At 38.9% G+C, this 20,003-nt stretch overlaps 3 protein-coding genes across 6 annotated transcripts; 2 read left to right on the forward strand and 1 right to left on the reverse strand.

The window, feature by feature from the left end:
• Positions 1 to 11,772: 11,772 nt before the first annotated feature.
• tspo (translocator protein) lies at positions 11,773 to 16,938 on the forward strand. 4 transcript variants are annotated; one of them, XM_084928639.1, is made up of 5 exons: positions 11,773 to 11,849; positions 13,531 to 13,706; positions 13,800 to 13,938; positions 14,074 to 14,243; positions 15,740 to 16,938. In XM_084928639.1, exons 1-5 carry the CDS (start codon positions 11,817 to 11,819, stop codon positions 15,804 to 15,806), a joined length of 585 nt encoding a protein of 194 aa, XP_084784765.1. In that variant the 5' UTR covers positions 11,773 to 11,816; the 3' UTR covers positions 15,807 to 16,938. The 4 variants fall into 4 exon arrangements, with proteins under 4 accessions (XP_084784765.1, XP_084784762.1, XP_084784764.1 ...); XM_084928636.1 differs by having other exon boundaries at positions 11,779 to 11,849; positions 14,074 to 16,938; XM_084928638.1 differs by lacking the exon at positions 11,773 to 11,849 and adding an exon at positions 11,854 to 11,942 and having other exon boundaries at positions 14,074 to 16,938.
• uqcc2 (ubiquinol-cytochrome c reductase complex assembly factor 2) lies at positions 15,710 to 18,408 on the reverse strand. Its single transcript, XM_084928641.1, has 4 exons — positions 18,191 to 18,408; positions 16,641 to 16,715; positions 15,980 to 16,046; positions 15,710 to 15,872 (listed from the first exon to the last, which is right to left on the reverse strand). Exons 1-4 carry the CDS (start codon positions 18,326 to 18,328, stop codon positions 15,763 to 15,765), a joined length of 390 nt encoding a protein of 129 aa, XP_084784767.1. The 5' UTR covers positions 18,329 to 18,408; the 3' UTR covers positions 15,710 to 15,762.
• Positions 18,409 to 18,411: 3 nt separating this feature from the next.
• tomm6 (translocase of outer mitochondrial membrane 6 homolog (yeast)) lies at positions 18,412 to 19,913 on the forward strand. The gene is made up of 3 exons (XM_084928642.1): positions 18,412 to 18,589; positions 19,590 to 19,718; positions 19,858 to 19,913. The coding sequence occupies exons 1-2, from the start codon at positions 18,492 to 18,494 to the stop codon at positions 19,684 to 19,686; spliced, it is 195 nt and encodes a 64-aa protein (XP_084784768.1). The 5' UTR covers positions 18,412 to 18,491; the 3' UTR covers positions 19,687 to 19,718; positions 19,858 to 19,913.
• The last annotated feature ends 90 nt before the right edge of the window (positions 19,914 to 20,003 follow it).

Raw genomic sequence — 20,003 nt, forward strand, 5'->3', positions numbered from 1 at the left:
CAAGTCAGCTCCCATGGCTGCGATACAAAATGTCTTGTGTAGATGAGTTAGTGAAACTACTCGATCAGCTGGCTTATTGTATCTTGTAATACAACATCCTCTTTACTGCACAAGGTTGTAACCATCGATAACCTTGCATCTGTCCATTGGCAGCTATAATATATGGCAGGGGTCTCAAACTCCAGTCCTCGAGGGCCGCTGTCCTGCAGGTTTTAGATCTCACCTTGGGTTAACACACCTGAATCACATGATTAGTTTGTTACCAGGCCTCTGGAGAACTTCAGGACATGTTGAGGAGCTAATTTAGCCATTTAAATCAGATGTGTTGGTTCAAGGACACATCTAAAACCTGCAGGGACACCGGCCCTCATGGACTGGGATTGGGATCCCTGCTTTAAGTGGACAGAAACCAGATTTGGATATCTGTGGGTTTTTATTTCTTCTTCTATACCTAAAATGATGAGGGAGAATTTTCTATCCCTATTAGAAAACGTTGGGAAAGACTGTGACCATTGGACTTCACTACCATTGTCAGTGGCAGGAAGAGTTAATCTGATAAAGATGAATGTCCTCCCCAAATTCTTGTATCTTTTTCAACATGTCCCTATTCTTTTTACTAAAGCATTCTTCGATAAGTTAGAAAAGATTCTGTCACATTTCATATGGGGTGGGAAACAAGCTAGAGTTTGTAAATCTATTCAATGACGGTGGTCTTTGTCTGCCCAATTTTAGACACTACTATTGGGCAGCTAACATACAAAAACTCTTACATTGGGTTCACAATGACCTCCCCGTACCGGCCTGGGTACGAATGGAAGCAGCATAGCTGTCATCAATACTCAGCTCCAGTGTTGGGCAAGTTACTTTGAAAAAGTAATTAATTGTAGTTACTAGTTACTTCTTCAAAAAAGTAACTGAGTTAGTAACTGAGTTACAATATTCTAAAAGTAATTAATTACTTGAAAAGTAACTATTGCGTTACTTTAAAAAAAAAAAAAAAAACATTTAACCCTCTGGGGTCCAGGGTATAATTGGCCATTTTTAACTACTTTTGATTTTCCCTCCACATTTTACCTTTAAAAACTATTTACTTTGCCTTGTTTGGCATCATTCTTTTCAGCACAACCTCACGTGTCTGAATTTACAGTTCCGTTTTCATTTTGACATACCATATTAACACAATTGATCTAAAATCAGACAAAAAACATAAAATCAGAGTAGAAAAATATATATTTTTTACTGTAACAACCACAAACATGTTTAATGAATCATATTTCATAACTTTAAATGCAAATATAAATTGTCAATTTTAAAATCCTATGCACAAGTTTTGCAAACAACAAAGTTATTTGCATCCATCTACCTTTTACCTTGATTTTTTTAAATAACAATTTCAAACTATTTACAGAACAATCAGCTGTTCTGCATTCAATAAGATGTCACACAAATTATTTGTGCCACTCCAAAACAATAATTTCTGTCCACTATAAAGGAGAACATCACAGCCTGATACCTGCAGGTCTGACAGCAGCAGGTGTATCACTCCTGTTTCTACCTGGAGACAACAGTCGCCTCATTGTTCTGACACACGACACAAAACTATCCACAACACTACACACTTACTACACAAGACAACACATCAACTACACACTCCAAACACGCTAAACGTCACAAATCTCTCACGTCTCAAAACTCGCTCTCTCTCTTTTTCTGCTGTCTCTCTAACTCTCTCTCTCTCTCCGTCACTCCCAAAACTTCCAGTTTTTTTGTTTGTTGCTTTGTCTTTAAGTGGTCATGTGATTGGCTTACCACGACTACTTTATTCTTCCTCAGTCAAACAGCAGCACTCATGCGATTGTTTTGCCCCCTTAGCTCCAGGTGTTGTGCTAGACAGTGATCGTGATTACCGTCCGCGGGAGCGCGCGCAGCTGCTTAAAGCTGTAGCGTCCAGATTACTTACGTAGTCAGCTACTTCCGTGCAACTGATATAAGCAGTGTTGGGACTAACGCGTTATTAAGTAACGCGTTACAGTAACTACGTTATTATTGTGGTAACGAGCACGGTAACTAGTTATTATGCCAAAACCAGGAACGCGTTACTCGTTACTGGGATTTAAATAGGCTCGTTATTCGTTACTTCGTGTGGTGGCTATCGCGGAGCTTCCACAATAACATTAGCAAGTGGTGGAGGCCAGCAGATGGATGAGGGAAAGGGAGGCAAGAGGAGAGACCCGAAGCAGCCGCCGGTCCGAGTATCAGGTGAACTGAACTTCAGGTAAGAAGTTATGACCTGCAGTCTATCTGGGTCAGATATAAACCAAGTTTAGGTGGAGTTTATTTTCATTATGCTGACTTTTTCGTACTGCGTGCTAGCTAGCATGACGGAGTTTCTATACAGCTGGGTGGTGCTATGTTACTGATGTTGAACGTTATTTTGTTCATAAGGTTAATTATTAGAGTTGCCAACCGTCCCGTAAAAAACAGAATCGTCTCGTATTAAGAGAAAATATTACGGGTTTCGTATTGAGGTGAAAAGGAACATTTTGTCCCGGACTTCAGCTACAATGAAAAAGACACAAAGCTGGAGTTATTCTGTGTTTACGCTGCACAGCTGCCTCGTCTTCTCTCATTCTCTCCCCCTCCCTCTCCTGTTTCTACTTCAATCATGAAACTGATCAATGATCAGCTGATCGGCTTTTCTCTCGTGTTTGTTTATCGCCTACTTTGCGCCAGAAAGAGGAAACCAGCGGATGTCGCGCTAAACAGCAGCAGCACGTTTAAGCTTGATCAGCTGTTGTTAGAATTTATTTAATATTAATTTCTACTATCAGCTGATGTTTGCTGGAGCCACAGCTGTAAAGCTGCTGGTCATGATGTCGGTTTGGATATGTGGTGAGAGGGAAACATGAAGATGAAACCAGGAGATGTCCTTACTGAATCATCAGGGCTGAACAGGTGATGGAGAAACAGGTTTACCTTTTAGGTGACATGAATGAGTTGAAGGGAAGTTATGAACTGTTTCTGAGAGACAAATAACACCAGGATCCTTTTTTTACTTAGCTGACAGCTGGTAACTGTGCAGGGGCGGGTCTAGCAAAGTGTTGCCAGGGGGGCAGGTAGGGCATTAACAGGGAGAGGGGGGCACAAGGAAATACTTTTCTTTCTTATTCTCATTTAAAATGTCTCGCTTTTAAAAAAAAATAATTATCTGAGTCTTACAACAAACGATTGATAGATTAATGCATATATACCATCAGAACAGTGTACATCACTGTCACAACAGCGTTTGTTTTCATTCAAAGGAAGGCTTTATGATTTTTCCTATAATGGTGGGCCGGTCTCTAGTCAAATTCCCCGGGACGATTTTTTTTTGTCCCAGTCCAGCCCTGTAAGCAGCTCATCTGCAGTCTGGTGTTCTCTACATCTTCCTATTCAGAAGGCAGAATTTCCGAGTTCTGAGTACAATCGAAAGCACCACGACTGCAGTTTTTGTGTTGGATGTAAAAAGCAGGCTAGAATCATGCGGCGGTCAACGACGGTCCAGGCGTGGGATTTCTCTCGTGGAAATATGCACATTATTTTTTTCCTTTCTATTGGTAGGTGGCACAGTGCACTTGTGGCAAGTAAGCAAGCTAGAAGACTGGCAATCTTGCTGGGTATCCAGTTACGGAAGCAACACATTAACAAGAGAATTCTGAGTAAAACCAAAGTTACTTTCCCTAGTAACTAGTTACTCTGAAAGTAACGAGTAACTTGAAGTAACTGAGTTACTTTTGATAGAAGTAACTAGTAATGTAACTAAGTTACTAATTTAAAGTAACTTACCCAACACTGGATATAAGATGCAGTAAGCTGAACACAGCTTCAACCGTCTGTTTGTTGAAAAATAGTAACGGACCGCGTTTTCTTCTTAGTAACTGTAACGGCGTTGTAACGATAGGAATAGTAATTAGTTAGATTACTCGTTACTGAAAAAAGTAACTCCGTTAGTAACGCCGTTATTCCCATCACTGTTCAGCTCACCACTCCCCTTCTCTCCAACCCTTGTTGGGGAGAATCCAATAGCTAAGGAAACGGTAACTATTGGCAACAGTTCAGAAAATACTTTGGGCTACTTGGGCCGTCTTTGCTAACACCTTTACTAAAGATTTGCAATTTTGTACCTTCAAACACTGCTGCGGCCTTTAGAATTTGGAAAGATAAAGGACTTAGGACTGTTAAGGACTTGTACAGTCATGACACCTTTCTATCCTTTTCTGACCTATCATCTAAATACGACCTGCCTAATTCCAATTTTTTCGTTATCTTCAGGCTAGAGATTTTGTAAAAAAGCAGTTCCCTGATTTTCCCAATCGGCCTCCAGAAAAAAATCTGGATATCATCCTGCAGACGAACCCTCACGAAAACAGACTTATATCAGCCTTGTATAAAATACTAGATACATTCGTTTCCAAATCTATTTCTCCTACTAAGCTGAGATGGGAGGAAGAGTTACAGACAACCCTGCCAGAACAGCAGTGGGATTCTGCTTTGAAATTGATTCACTCGTCCTCAATTTGTGCCCGTCATGCTTTGATTTACTGCAAGGTGTTCTATAAAGTACATTATACAAACGCAAAATTATCTAAAATCTATGGAACCATTAGTGATGCCTGTAACAGATGTGGACTATCACCTGCAAACCATGTCTACGTTTTGGTCTTGTTCTAAACTGAGTGCATTTTGGAGGGATATATTCGACACACTTAGTCAAGCATATGGCCAGACTGTACCTCCTAACCCACTCTCCGCAATTTTTGGCATTCCCCCCAATTTAAACTTATCCGGCCCCATCAAACAGGCCTTAGCCTTTACCACTCTACTGGCTCGGAGGCTTATTCTGTTGACGTGGAAGCTTCCCCACCCCCCAACTGATGACCATTGGGTGAGGGAAGTACTCTTTAACTTAGAAAAACTTAGATTCTCAGTAAAAGGTTCTATTAGGAAATTTAACAAAACCTGGAAATCATTTCTCTTATTGGTTGACACCACTACTTTACTTCCTGAGACTGAAGTGAACTGAGCGAGGCAACATTATAAAGTTTGTTTTTTTGTTTTTTTTGTTTTTGTTATGCTTGTTACTCATTTTCTTTTGTGTGTGCGGTATGTGTATGGGTGTGTGACTGGATGATGTGGCTTAGATATTTTTATGTGCGGAGACTGGATCTTCGCGGTGTCTTGTCTAGTGTGGACCTGGAAGAGGGAGAATTTGGGATGGGGGGTTGGAGGGTGTGATGGACATACGATTGTTCTGAAATCAAAATTGACTTTGCTGTTGCTAACTTTGTATGTCATGGTTGAAATCAACAAAACAAAGTTGGAAAAAAAAATAAAGAAAGTGAGATACATCTATTCTTTTTGAAAGACTGGATCACTCCCAGGAGCTCAGTGAATTCCAGCATGATACTGTGATAGGATGCCACCTGTGCAACAGGTCCAGTCATGGAATTTCCTCACAACTAAATATTCCACACTGTTAGTAGTATTATAACAAAGTAGAAGTGATTGGGAACATCAAGCATGAAGTGGTAGGCCATCTAAAATTACAGAGTGGGGTCAGGGAATGCTGAGACACATAGTGCACAGAGGTCGCCAACTTTCCACAATCAGTCATCCAAACTTCATGTGGCCTTCCGATTAACTCAAGAACAGCGCGTAGAGAGCTTCATGGAATGGGTTTCCACAGATGAAAATCATCAAGTGCATTGCAAACCGCAGGATGTAGTGGTGCATCCCCAACAGTGTCACCAGCAAAGCACCCTTACACCATCACACCTCCTCCTCCATGCTTCACGCTGGCAACCATACATGTAGAGACCATCCGTTCAAGCACAAAGACACGGTGGGTGGAAGCAAAGATCTCAAATTTGGACTCATCAGACCAAAGCACAGGTCTCCAAGAAGGCAAGAAATTCCACAAATGAACTCCGACAAGGCACACCTGTGAAGTGAAAACCATTTCAGGTGACAATAACATGAAGCTCATTGAGAGATGGCCAAGGGTTTGTAGCACGTTATTTATCAAATTTGTCTTTGCTACACATTTCCATATATCTTGATTCATATATTTGATGTCTTCTGGATGTATGTAGAAAGTTGGAAAAATAAAGAAAAAACATTAAATGAGAAGGTGTCCAAACTTTTGACTGGTAGTATGTATGTGTGTGTGTTTGTGTTTTTTTTCTTTCTCCCCTCCTCCATAAGAAAAAAAAAACATTCTTAACCTATGCTGTCGACTAAGCGGCTGTTTTAGTCTCTAAATTTGATGTTATTTTAAGGAATAATTCAACAACAAAAATGTTTTAAAAAATCTATTAGAATAGTTACAACTTTCATGCAGCAGGTTGTAGTTGCTTATAAAACTGGTTAACCACTGCTCTTTGTTCAAAGATGACAAAATCCACTTGTCAGCATCTCTGAAGTAGTTTTCTGAAGGTCTTCAAAGTTTTTGGGGGGTTTTGTCTGCTTTTTCATTCATATGCAGTCCAGTCCTTTTACCTCACCACTTTAATAATAATGGTAACAATAATAATCATAACTTTGGTTTGTATAGCACTTTTTAAAAACACACAGTAACAAAGTGATTGACAGTTTGAATAAAACCACACATTAACAATAAATATAGATGTTACGTTTCTGTAAAGAATACAGAAAGTCAAACATTTATTCATGCATTAGATCGAACTGTGGCCACAAGTAATTAGACAATGTTACTTCTTCGTCTTATCTGTGCCAAATTACACAAGAACTTGGCTCTGTGACCTCAGTAAATTCTTTTCTGATGACTGTATTGGCTCAGTCACCAGTTTCAACTCATTTTGCATGAATGGGGAGTGCGAGTCAGAATTTCGGAGTATCCAGGACAGTCACAGACTAATGACTTTTCAGTCAAGCCATCTATATCATAAGCCATGGAAAAACAGATTTTCAAAAATAATTACTTTACATGTTTACACATCTACAACTTACAGCACACAATCTCACGTCTGCTTTGCTCACAGGAAACTACATGCCAATTTTTGAAATGTATTAATAATCAAACTCACTCAAATGCCAAAATAAACATACCCAGGGGTGTACAACTCATGATTTCTGCTCATTAAGTTCCCTTTTCATAAAAATCAGATTTATGTGTATCTTCTTACCCAAAGAATGCAGTCTGAGTCATTTTAACAGTACAACTTTTTAAAGACACAGTGTGCTAAACTGGGCTATAAATACCAGAGAATGAAGCTTTGAGCCACGAGCCAAACATGAAATAAATAATCATGCAGATGCATTTGTACACACTGTAAGTTTTAGTTACTATTGCACACACTTTGTCTGTGAAAACACTGTTTATGCAAGCAGTTAGTGTATGCACAGTTAACTTGTTGGGTTGTGTCTTGAAGATGGTGTGTGCAGTGATGCAGTACTCTTCTACTGTTTCTATAGTTGAAGCCCTGTTTAAGTCATTATTGGTATGATTATGATGTGTGCGGTTTTCATTTAAAGAAATTCAGGCATTCTGGGAAGCTGGGGTATCTGTATTTATAAATGACACACTAAGGAGGAGTAATTATAATATGCTAATGATATGATAATTAGCTAATACCTTACCTTACTAATGCTTAATAGTGTGACATTATTATGAAGTGCTACCTAGTCAAGTAAGGCCTTTAGAGGAGGTATTTAAGTTTAAAAAATGAGTGGGCCAAGAATGGACCCCTGAAGGACTCCACCTGAGAGTGCAGTATGTCAGGATGATGTGTCTCCCAGCTTAACTGTAAAGTGTCTATTGATTAAATAAGATTTAAATGGATATGAGCTACAACATCAAAGCAGTACTGATGTCTAAAAGGACTAAAACTGAAAAAAGTCCGTAAAAGGTTTATTTGATTGGATGATTTAAGTCTTAAGAAACAAGACATGTTGGCAATTTAACAATTTATTTATTTAACAATCAGGGGTCTCAGTAGCATGTGGAACAACCATGCACAGACACGACAGCCAGACCCCTTTCCTCATGCTGGTCAACAGCTCGGTCACACACTGCTGTGGGATGATATCCCATTCTTCCACCAGTATTTATTGCAAGTCAGCTTCTATTCTCTCCACTCCCAAATTCTGGCAATAGTCTCTCAGATTGTGGTAATATGGGTTTACCACTGGTTGCAGAATCTTATCTTGATATCTCTGTATCAAGATTGCCTCCAATAATTTTCCAGTAGAGGAGATGTGTCCTCACACCATCACACCGCCTCCATCAAAAGCTGCTACCTTATTGGGGGAGCAACCAGCATAGGGTTTTTTGCATCTTCCTCACACTTTGGCCATACAATCCAGCTGCCGTAGGCAGAATCTGGACTCATCACTGAACATAACGTTCCTCTACTTGTTTAGGTTCTACTGCACATGTTGCAAGACCAATGCAAACAGGCCTGAGGATGAAGAGCAGTCATGACAGGCCTCCTGGCAGCCCTTTGAGAATGGCGATTGGCTGTGTGCAGTTCACTCCAAATAATGCAGCAACTTGGTTTCTTCAACTTCAAGTTGCCCTATGGCACAGGCCCTACCCAGATCAGTCAAACGTGGCATGCTTGAAGCTTACTTTACTTTATTGATTTATATAGCACTCTTCACAGGATAAAAACCTAATTAAAAGCTAGTCTAAATAAATGAGTCTTAAGATGAAGTTTAAAAGAATAAATACAACCCAAGCAACGTAAGCAGATGCCAACTGACTGATGTAGCACATATTCAGATCTGCTGCTCAACCCACAAATATAGTTATTTACAAATAAATAAACTCCTTACATCTGGAACCATTTAAGGGGAAATAAACAGGCTTTCCAAAAGTATAGAATTCATTGACAAGAACCATTGTTACAACTAAGAAATAATCAACTAAACAAATGTACTTATTTATTTTTTTTAATTTGATGGCAGCAACGTGTCCCAAAAAAGTTGACAAAGGGGCAATAAGGGCCTGAAAAGTAAGTGGTTCTTTTTATTTTGGTTTATTTTACAAATAATTAGGTCAGTTGGCAACAGTTTAGTAATATAAAACAGGCATCTTAAAGATTCAGAGCTTCTTAGTCAATTGCAAAGGGTTTAAATAGCTCATCACTACAGAACATAATTTCCTCACAAGATTCAGAGAATCTGGAGAATTCTCTTTGTGCAAAATCAATATTGGATGGCTGTGATCTTCAGACAGCACTGCATTTAAAAAAATGTGTGTCATGGAAATCACTGCATTGGCTCAAGAACACTTTAAGAAATCACTGATTGAACACAGTTCACCGTGCTTCAACGTGCCATCCACAAACTGTATTTTAAAGCCATATGATGCAATGAAAAAGCCATGTGTGAGCATAATCCAGAAATGCTTCTGTCTTCTGTGAGGCAACATTTTTTGTTTGTTTGTTTGTTTGTTTGTTTGTTTGTTTGTTTTTTAATAACTGAAGCATTAAAGTGGAGAACTGTTCTGTGGGGAGACAAATTGAAATGTGAAATGTTTTGGCAAAAATGGGCAAAAATTGCCTCTGGACCATCCAGCCTGTTATCAACACTCAGTTCAAAAGCCTGCATCTCTTTTGGTTCCTATAGAATTAGCAGCTTGCACATCTGGAAAGGCAGCTTAAATGCCAAAGGGTATATAGAGTTTTGAGAGCAATATATGCTCCCATGCAGAGGACATTTTTTTTAGCAAAGTTATGTACATGTGAGGAAGACAGTGCTAAACCGCATGCTACATCTATTACAACAGCAAGGCTTCACAGTAGAAGAATCTGGGTGCTGTACTGGTCTGACTGCAGTCCAGACCTTTCACCAACTTTGGCACATCATGAAAGTAAAAGCTACAACAAAGAAGACCCAGGACTGCTGAGCAGCTAAAATCCTCTATCAGAAAAGAACAAGACAACATTCCTCTCCCAAAAGTCCAGCAGCTGGTTTCCTCTATTCCCAGATGTTTACAGACTGTTGTCACCGCAGTGTAAACATGGCCCAGTCCCAAGTTTTTTCAGACGTGTTGCTACCATCAGATGCAAAATGACCTTATTTTGTCTTAGAATTGTACATGTTCTCAGTTTAAAAATGTTTTGTGTTTTCTATGTTCTATTGTGAATAAGATATGGATTTATGAAGTTTTCAAATCATTGCATTCTGTTTACATTTTACACAGCCTGCCAGCTTGTCTGAAACTGGGGTAGTTAAAGAGAATGACTGAGTTTCTTTAAATGAAATAGCAAACATCACAATCATACTAATGATCACATAAATAGGACTTTCAATATAGGGACAGTTTTACACCTTCCACTATAAAGTAGAAGAGTACTCAATCACTGCACACTCCACCCTCAAGACTATTTGACACAAACCAACAAGTTAACTGTGCATATGTTGCAACTGTGTTTAACAGTGTTTTTGACTGACAAAGTGTGTCCGGGAAAAGTGAGGTAACAAGTGAAAATGTTTGAATGAGTCTCACAGGCCTGAATGTGCACTTGAAGCCATTTATAATCCTAAACTTTTTGATCTGCTGCTCACCACAAACAAGCATGAGTAGAAATGTTGAACTTTTAACTGTATCTACACAAGTTTCACAGCTTTTCATTCTGTTTTCTACAGTCATTGCTTCAAACATAAAGAGGAAGTTCTCTGCACTCTCTCAGAAATCTGCTCATGCAACTGGATCTCAACACTGGCATCTGTTTCCTTACCTGACACACGAGGTTTGAAGACAGACAAGTAGTGTTGCAAGAACTGCACAGATGAAGACATAACTGTATTTGGCTACTGAACATTATTGTGATGTGAATAAGGAGGGCTGGGAGAGGTATTTCCTCAACTCCACTCTTGCTATTTCTCATGCATACTCCACCATTAAGTATTAGAAATATAAAGTCTGCCATGTATTGCTGTGTGACAGGTGGACAAATTCGAGCTTAAATAGATAAAAAATAAATAAATAAATAGACTGACTGTAGTGTGAATGGTAACCTGAATCTATGAGTTAGGCCTGGCTCTTCCCTGTGACAGCTGGAACAGGCTATGACTATCCTCCAAGCCTAAACTGTACAAAAAAAAAAAAAAAAAAGGTAAGAAAATTAATAGAAATAAGTTTGTATAGTTCATATAGCAGGGATGTAAAACTCATTTTACACTGTGGGCCACATCCAGCTCACTTTGATCTTATATGGGCAGGATTGGTGATACTCCTATTTCTGTCAGTGTAAAATAGTTTAACTACATAATTAATATCTGCAACATTTTAACATAAAACAAAGAAGCACAATTTTAACTGTATTTTTCGTTTTTTCTATATTACAAAGAAATTCTGTCATAGTAAATGAAACAAGTCTGTCATGTCAGCACGACTGGGCTTAAATTGTAAATAAAGTAAATGTGTAAAATTACAGAAATCTATAATTGATTACTTCAGTGCAGTGTGAATTGCCATCGGGCAGAACACGAGGGAAAACAGTAAAATGTTTCAAATGTTTCCAAAGCCATTCAGTGGACTGGATTGGATCCTGGCTGATTCTAGCCCCCGGGCCGTATGTTTGACACCCCTGCGAATAGATGACATTTTAAGTTGTCTAAACATTTTCACTTAATAACTAGAAATGTGAACTTATTTTCCCCAAAATTTCAGCTAGTAAGTTTAAATATTGAGCTACCTAAAGCGATAATGTCCCAAAATTATGACTTACCCATAAGTCATAATTTTGGAGAAGTTTTTTTCGGTGGCGGAAACAATTGTTAGCTTAAGCTGTTGGAACAGGAAAGGAATGCACTGTAACGCCTGCCATACGACACGGAGGGTAACTATCTTGACGTTTTTGTAATCTTTGCTGTCACATAACAAGCTTCGTGCGCTTCCTCTGCAAAAAGGACACGAGACAACAAACAAAGCAGTGAGCGAATACGTTTTTCGCGTTTTTTTTTTAACATTTGTGTCACCGAGGTCTTGTGCAACATTTATTTAGCTAACAAACGGTTTTTCGACCGTTAAGTAACTCCTGATGTTATCCTCGTGACCAATCGTTGGTAACCACGCTCCGACGTGACATTGTTTGGCTCAGTAGCGCAAATAGCACTCGTTATCCAGGGAGTGTCAGGGGAGTGTTTCTGACTGCCCCGATAAGGTGGCCCTGCCCACTCAACAAACAATATCACAGCACAACAGTGTGCTTAAAGATTTGGCTGTAAGTTTGTAGGGTCAGTCCTCGATACGACATTCATACTGCACGCTGCTGCTCACTGAGTGAGGTAAGAAGTTAAGCTATGTCTGCTCGTGACCTGACATCAATATTAGCTTTAATGCAACTTTGCGCCGCCAAACCTTGACCTAGAGTCACTGAAGTGCGGCGTCACTTCAGAAAGTCAGCGCACGTAATGTTTGGGAGCACGAACACGTAAAAGAAAAATTAATTAGCGTTAACTTAGCATGTTTCACCGCTGCGCTAGAACAACAGCAAAACGTGCTTAAATTTATAGTAAAAGTCACGTGTTTTTGTAACGTTGCTGTAAGAAAGAAAATGAAAGCGACATTAGACTCATGCGGGTATTGTTCTTTTCCTGCTTATTAAAATAAAAAGGGTTTGGGATTATGTTAAGGGAAAGGAATACGTTTACTTGTATATTTAAGCTTGAGTACATACATTTTTAATTCTTAAATGATGGTTAAAAATAGCAGTAAAGGTAACACAGACTATTAACCTTAACTGTATCAAGGTAAATCTTGTTTACATGTATCCCCCCTGTTATTTCTGGCCAGCAAGTACTCAGTAACAGTGCACAAACTGTTTGAGCCATTTCCATGCATTGATAACTGATTAAAAACTGGAATGCTACTTTAAAAAAAAACCCACAGCTTGTATTTCTGAGGCTAATGAGTGCAAAGAGGCCAATCAGTGTGAATATGGAGTATGTTTGGTTAACTCTCTGGGGTGTAATTAAGCTGAAATGGTTCAACCTTGTAATGTTAGTTGATAGTTGCTTTGGCTAAGGATTTAAAGTGGTCTTTACAGGAGTGATATTTTGATTTAACGTCGGTTGTGTAATGATGTATTGACTCTTAAATATGTAGCATGTCTTTAATGTGTTGAAGCCATTCTGGTTGGTTATGAAGTATAAGCTTTTATTTATGTGGTGTGAGTTTTTATTATTGTGCTGAACTGTAACAGGGCTGGCCATTTGGTCTGCACAAATCGAATGATGCCATGCTTCTGTTAGTTATTAAATGTAATTTTTAACAGAGAAATTGACATATGCCCGATGCCTGCCTTGAAATGTAAAAAACTGGTTTGAAAAGGAAAAAGAAGTCTAAAACTAAACTGATCGGGGATGTCCGCATAGCAAAATCCTCACGTTTTCTGTTACTGCAAATCCTGTTTAGTCAGTCATGGGACAGCAGACGCATTAGGCAGAAAAATTTGCTACTTATACCTATGAATATCCACCCTTAGTGGAAGTTAAACGGCTGTCTTTTTCTTATCTCAGAAAATGTGGCTGCAAATAGCTGGGTTCACTGCCCTGCCACACCTGGGAGGGCTCTACGGTGGTTACCTCACACGCAAAGAGGTAGATACCTGGTACCCAACCCTGAAGAAACCATCATGGCGCCCACCAAACAAAGCATTCCCCGTAGTGTGGACGTGTCTGTACACAGGCATGGGGTAAGCACATTGTGACTGATTTCTGCATTATCTGTGAAGCAGCCTCCTTATCTTAATGATCTTGTGTGAATTGTTTTTGTCTTTCACTTCCAGCTATGGTTCATACCTGGTGTGGAAGGAGCTTGGAGGTTTCACTGACGATGCACTAGTTCCACTCGGGCTTTATGGGACACAGCTAGCTCTGAATTGGGCCTGGACTCCCATTTTCTTTGGTGCACACAAGCTGAAATGGGTAAATTTAACACCATAAAACTGTACTTTTTTTTTTTATTTTTATTTGGACACCAATAATTAGGGGTGTGGTAAGTGTGGCAGCGTAGTTGTATACATCGCTGTCACTGACATGCCCTCTTTCTGTTCTTTTTAGTCCCTCGTTGAGATTGTGCTTCTCACGGGGACTGTCGGAGCCACCATGATGTCCTGGTATCCCATCAGCCGCACCGCCACGATGCTCTTGGCACCCTATCTGGGCTGGCTGTGCCTTGCAACCAGCCTCAACTACTGCATATGGAGAGACAACCCAGAGGAAAAAGAAGAGTAGGGATCATGACTGTGTGTTTTGAGGAACATACTTACATTCTGAATCACGTACACAATGTTATTTAAAAAAAAAAAATAATACTAATAAAAAAAACGATCAGTCTCACTTTTGACTTTACCAGCTGCTTTGTTATGATCTTGTTGGCTGGTCACAGACTTACTAATACTTGTGTATATGTTGCCCAAAATAAAAAGAAGAAAAATAAATAAAGACGACATTTCTAAATAGTGGTATCCTCTTTAACATCTGCAGTACTTTAGATCTGAGCAGGCATTATTTTATCTGCTTAGATACTGTATAACAGCCTGCTTCTAATACATTTATTTTGTTCCTTTAAAAAAAAAAAAAAAATCCCTTAAGAATTTCAGAAATGTCATTACTAATAGGAAAAACTGTAATATGATCAGAATATGTGATTACATTGAAATTAGTTAAGTCACCCCATCGTGTGGAGTTTTGGTTCAGTTTAAAACTGAAAGTTTTTGAACATCACCTATTTAAGAAAAAAAAGGCAAAGTGTGAATTTATAAGAAAACTGTGTGTAAACTAGTCCATGAAACATTTTTGCTTTGCAAGTAAATAATTTGAATTAACGGTCAGGTGCATTTCTCACACAGACACAAGCTTAACTGATTAAATCCTGCCTGGTAAGCCAACTCACAGCGGTGATGTAGACCAAATGGTTTTGTTTTTTTTTGTTTTTTTTTTTAAACATTGTTTCTATAGACTTGTTTAAATGTAAAATTTCTTATCATATGTAAAAAATTCAAGTCTGACCAAATAGAAAAACTCCAGGAAATTGAGTTCTGTAATCTGTTAAGACTGTAAAATAACACTGGTGTTACAAACTGATGACTGTGGGTTATTTCCACCACACAGCCAGTGAAGGCTTATAAAAATATTTAGTTTGATTCAACAACATCCAACCAGCGAATATTCACAAAACTTGTGGCAGCTGACCTACAGCAGCAGAAAAACACACTGCTTGCTACTTCTGTCAGCTAAGAACAGCAAACTGAGGCTACAGTTCACATGTTCACTAAAATTGAACAAGACTGGAAAAATGTTGCCTCTCTGATAGGCCTCAATTTCTGCTGCAACATTCAGATGATGGTCAGAATGAGGGGTGAATTGCATGAAAGCATGTCTCCATCCTGCCTTGTATCAACCGTTCAGGCTGGTCTCAGGAGGATGATGTATCTCATCACAAACTCAAATAATCTCAAACTGGATTCTTGGATATGGAAGTGAGTTCACTGAACTGAAATGGCCTCCATAGTCACCAGATCTCAGTCTAATATGGCATCTTTGGGATGTGGAGGAACAGGAGACTCATAGATGTGCAGCCAACAAATTTGTGTGATGCTTTCATGTCAATATGGACCAAAATATATCAAAAAATATTTGTAAATCTACAATTTAAATAAATATTATATATATTTTTTGAAAAATGAGTCCAAAATGATAATAAGATTTATTTCTATACATATAGGAAAAGAAGATTGGGAGAAAAAGTTATTTTTCAGCAGGTTTCTCTGGGACGTCTTCTGGTGATTTAGAAGAGAATCTCTGCATTAGCGACTTCCACAGACCCTTTTTTTCCTCGTCCGTATTTTGCATAGTTCCTGTAAAATTTAAAAGTCGGGTCTAAGTTACAGCAAGTTCCCGGGGCCTCATAACAACATTATGTTTAGTAAATAACCGAGAATTGACAGCACATGCGAGTCCATACCTGACAAAAGCAATCTACACTCTTCCACTGTGACTCCAGTGAAGCTCGTGTCTCTCACACGAGGAAACTGAAGAGAGAAAGAAAAAATTCTTGTAGCCTTCGACAAGTTTTCACACAGAAATTTCTTTCCAAATGAAAAAAGTCAAATATTATATACAAGTTCATTTATGTACTCAAATAATTTGGAGTGTGCACAGTATTTGAAGAAGTCAGCTTCCATTTTCTGCATTTCACATGCACAAGGAAAATATCCCCTTACAGCAATGTGACAAATTAATAGTCTTCCTACTAAAATCTCTTATATATTAAGTAAAACTTCCCTATTTATAGCTGAGTAATTCAGAGGAGCAAAACAGACATCTGCTGATCTCTGGATCTTACGTGAACTCTTGCTGTATTTATGGTTCAAATTTAAAGGTTAACAATTTTTAACCATTAACCTTGTGTGTTTGTTTAGACCTTTGTACTAAATGTAAACACACTTTATTATCTCCACACAGGAAAAAAAAAAGTAACTACACCTTTACAATCTTAAAGAATGGAGAAGTCATTCGCTAGGTGACAGACCTCAGGTTAACGACAGCAGTGGAGGGCAATGTGTTTTTTGTATGATGATATAATAAAGTTGAAATGCACCTCACATATGCGCATGTGTACTTACCCGCTGTCTGTATATGTTGCCGTTAATCTGTGCCAGACTTTCGTACATCTGATCACATTTCTCAGGATCTGAGATCTAATGGGGAAACATTGAAGTGGTTAAGATGTGATTTTACTCACTTAACATGTTTTAAATGGAAAAACAATCTTCTCATTATTTTAATTATTAATTTTAAACTCCAAACAGGTCATTTTGGTTTCCGTGAAAAAGACACGAGGATGTGCGATGCACTGCCATGCTATGTGCACTTGTGCTCTACTATGCCATCATAAAAATAAATAATTACTATGCCAACGTCTCTCTGGTGTCTGTGGGTTACATTTTTTAAATCTGATTCTTACTGGTCAGATCACACACAGTACAGAATCAAAAGGCAAAATAATGCTTGTACTGTGTTTAAGAGATGCAGGTGAAATTCAACTAGAGCAAGGGTAAAACATCAGTGTAATGCCAATTTGTCCCACAAGATGGTGCAGCGAGTAAGTGTAACCTTTATTTATAAACTAGTGTTTTTATTGGCACCTCAGATTCTGCTGGCATCAAACACCTATGATGATCAAAAACCATCTTTTTCCATTCCTTTTCGTTACTACTTATCCAGTTCAGAGTTGGTAGTGGGCTGGAGCCTATCCCAGCTGTTTTGGCAAGATATATTTTTTACATGTTATGGTTTACAGTGCTCAAATAGTTGGCTTCTCAGAAACTTCATGTTTTAGAAACAGAGTAAAGGCTGTTTACTTGGTTGCAAACGCTGATAGTTATTTTATTTTCAAGATTTATTAAAAAAAAAAACGCATCAAAGCTGGGTCGTTCCATCTCAAATCATTGTGGATCTTCTGTTTGACCATCACTCATTTACCCCAAATATTTTTACGGCTTGAAGTTCGGCCATTTATAATGACTGCTGTGAAATTTTAGCTTTATACATCAAATACCTTTCAATATATATTTGTGAAAGGTGTTCCGCTTACCCCATTCCAGCAAGTTTATATATCTGTTAAATATCTCAGATTTTTTAAAATACTTTATGATCCAAAGTTTAGACACATAATGATTGCTGTGAAATTTTACCTTTTTTATTTCAGATTCTTTTTTATCTACTAAGTAAGGCATTGAAGTTTAATGAAACCCTTTTCTTCAGTTTTGTGACTACGAAATTTAATGGTAGTAACTATTCTGCATATTTGATTTTGCATTATTGTGAGATGCAACTGTAAACTATTCAGGAACTGGCACTGGTTGATATATGAAGCTAAAATTTCACAGCAATGATTATAAATGTCCAAATTTTAAATCAGAGGCGGTTGAGTAGAAAATTTTCTAAACATTGGATGATTTCAGATGGACCCAGCTGCAAAAACCAGCGGTGGACTGATGGACATTAGTGCCTCAAACATCTCAATACTAGCCACTCGCTTGTAGTTCGCAGAAATCTGCTTTGGATTAGGTTGTCAGCTGCTTGCTCTTCTAACTAAGCTGTCCTCTTAGCTTCTTTCGGTTGTTTACAGCAGAGGGGAGTCCGTGTGTTGCTACCAGCTAAAATTCATTACCTGAGTATTTTCACCCTCTCGGAAGGCAGAGGCGACTCTCTGCCGCAGAAAGGTCCCCAAGTCGCGGCCTTTCTTGGTCTCATCTCTGGGCCATTCCTCACACAGCTTCAGAAACCGACGGTACCTGGTCGCCGACATCTTTGGTCATGTAACAGCACGTCCTGAGTAGAGCGAGGAGGACGTATGTTTGGGTTTGAGCTTTATCGCGCGCCGTAGTTGTGTAACATCTAAAACCTTCCCCCTTGACTCTTCGCCCTCGTTGCCGTTGTCTTTTTCTACCCCCAGCACGCACGTTAGCAACATGAGTGGGGCAAACGCTAAAAAGGGCTCTTCCTCCGGTGTGGTGGAGTGGATCAGCTCCGCCTGTCGGTTTGCAACAGATAGAAACGACTTCAGAAGGTAAGACAGAGCAGACAGCAGTGATAGTAAGAGGGTTTTGGGGCGTTTAACCGTGTTGCTAGCGTTAGCACTGGTGTGCCAATGAAGGAATCTGTCCTTGTCCTCTCACTCACTAGGCTACAGACAATAAAATTACAATTATGATCATTAGTTTAATGGAGTTGTATGATGATATTACCAGCGTAATAGTTATTTTTAGTTTGTTTATCAATGAACAGAAGAAATGGGCTAATCTCATCGATTAACCACTTTGTTAAACTTTAGGGAGAGTCTAGTCTCTACTCTAAGGGACTCAGGAAGCTTAATGTATACAGTATGATGGGTAGCTAGTTAATCAGTGTTTAGTGGCCAATATGTTCAGACAGTTGGATCCCAGCAGCACATTGTAAGCTATGTAGGATTACCTGGACACCGGAATTTAGGAAGATCCTACTATTGTTTGCATATTAGCATGCGATGTTTTTTTTGTTTTTCTTAAATGTATGGTTCATATCTGTCAGAGGTAGAAAATTCTCAACATCTGTGTACCAAATATGCCAAAATACTGGCTCCCCAAGGGTTAAGGTAAATGTCACGTACCGGATATACTAGGTATGATGTTAAGACTATAAGATATATTTATATATTCATATATTTATTTAAAAAAAAAATAGCCAGCCTCTGTAGCTGTGGGGTAGACCCAAGACATGCTGGAGAGGTTATATTGCTCAGCTGACCTGGGAAAGCCTTGGCATCTCACCCGGAGCAGGTGGCTAGGAAGGGAGCTCTGAGGGAAGTCTGAGCTTCTCTGCTTTGGCTGCTCTCTCCAGGACCTAGCTCTGGATAAAGAGAAGAATATAAATTAATAGATGGGTGAGGTTATAGATACCTGTTGTCTTATAAATTTATGTTTGATCAGTTTCCCCTCACAGCACAACCTGTAGCCACAGGTTGAACAGGGTATTGTTGCTGTCGATGGCATCACTGATTGTTTAAACCTTTTTTCTTTTCTTTTTTTAAGGAATCTTCTGGTGAATTTGGGCTTGTTTGCAGCTGGTGTTTGGGTTGCAAGAAATCTCTCCGATTTTGACCTGATGTCTCCTCAGCCAGTGACATAGCGTGACCCAAATACATCACAACCAGGATGATGGTGAGGTCATCTTCTTTACTAGAGCTGGAGAGAGGTGTGATCTGTGTGCACACCTCTAATGAACAAAAGCAGGATTTATCACGGAATAACTGCTGTTTTTCTACAGATTATTCTGACTGACACGTTTCTTCTCCTTTAGGCATCTTGGACCAACAAAGAAGAAACAGTGGACACAAATAAACTCATGAAACAGTTTTTATGACGTGTTTTAGTTTGAAAACTTTTGTCTTGTTTACTTGTGTTAGATCCATTGACCTTTTGACCATTTGTTAGTTTTTTTAAACC

The sequence above is a fragment of the Perissodus microlepis genome, chromosome 5 (genome assembly GCF_051167445.1).
Source record: "Perissodus microlepis isolate ML-2025 ecotype Zambia chromosome 5, ASM5116744v1, whole genome shotgun sequence".
NCBI classification, from domain to species: domain Eukaryota; kingdom Metazoa; phylum Chordata; class Actinopteri; order Cichliformes; family Cichlidae; genus Perissodus; species Perissodus microlepis.

Excerpts from the sequence above, each read along its gene's own strand:
- tspo (XM_084928639.1), top strand. The coding sequence starts at position 11,817 with ATGCACTGTAACGCCTGCCATACGACACGGAGG. Across the intron at positions 13,707-13,799 it reads TGTCTGTACACAGGCATGGG|CTATGGTTCATACCTGGTGT; the intron begins GTAAGCACATTG and ends TTTCACTTCCAG. Across the intron at positions 13,939-14,073 it reads GTGCACACAAGCTGAAATGG|TCCCTCGTTGAGATTGTGCT; the intron begins GTAAATTTAACA and ends TGTTCTTTTTAG.
- uqcc2 (XM_084928641.1), bottom strand. The coding sequence starts at position 18,328 with ATGTCGGCGACCAGGTACCGTCGGTTTCTGAAGCTGTGTGAGGAATGG. Across the intron at positions 16,047-16,640 it reads GCAACATATACAGACAGCGG|TTTCCTCGTGTGAGAGACAC; the intron begins GTAAGTACACAT and ends TTCTCTCTTCAG. Across the intron at positions 15,873-15,979 it reads GTGTAGATTGCTTTTGTCAG|GAACTATGCAAAATACGGAC; the intron begins GTATGGACTCGC and ends TAAATTTTACAG.
- tomm6 (XM_084928642.1), top strand. The coding sequence starts at position 18,492 with ATGAGTGGGGCAAACGCTAAAAAGGGCTCTTCCTCCGGTGTGGTGGAG. Across the intron at positions 18,590-19,589 it reads GATAGAAACGACTTCAGAAG|GAATCTTCTGGTGAATTTGG; the intron begins GTAAGACAGAGC and ends TCTTTTTTTAAG.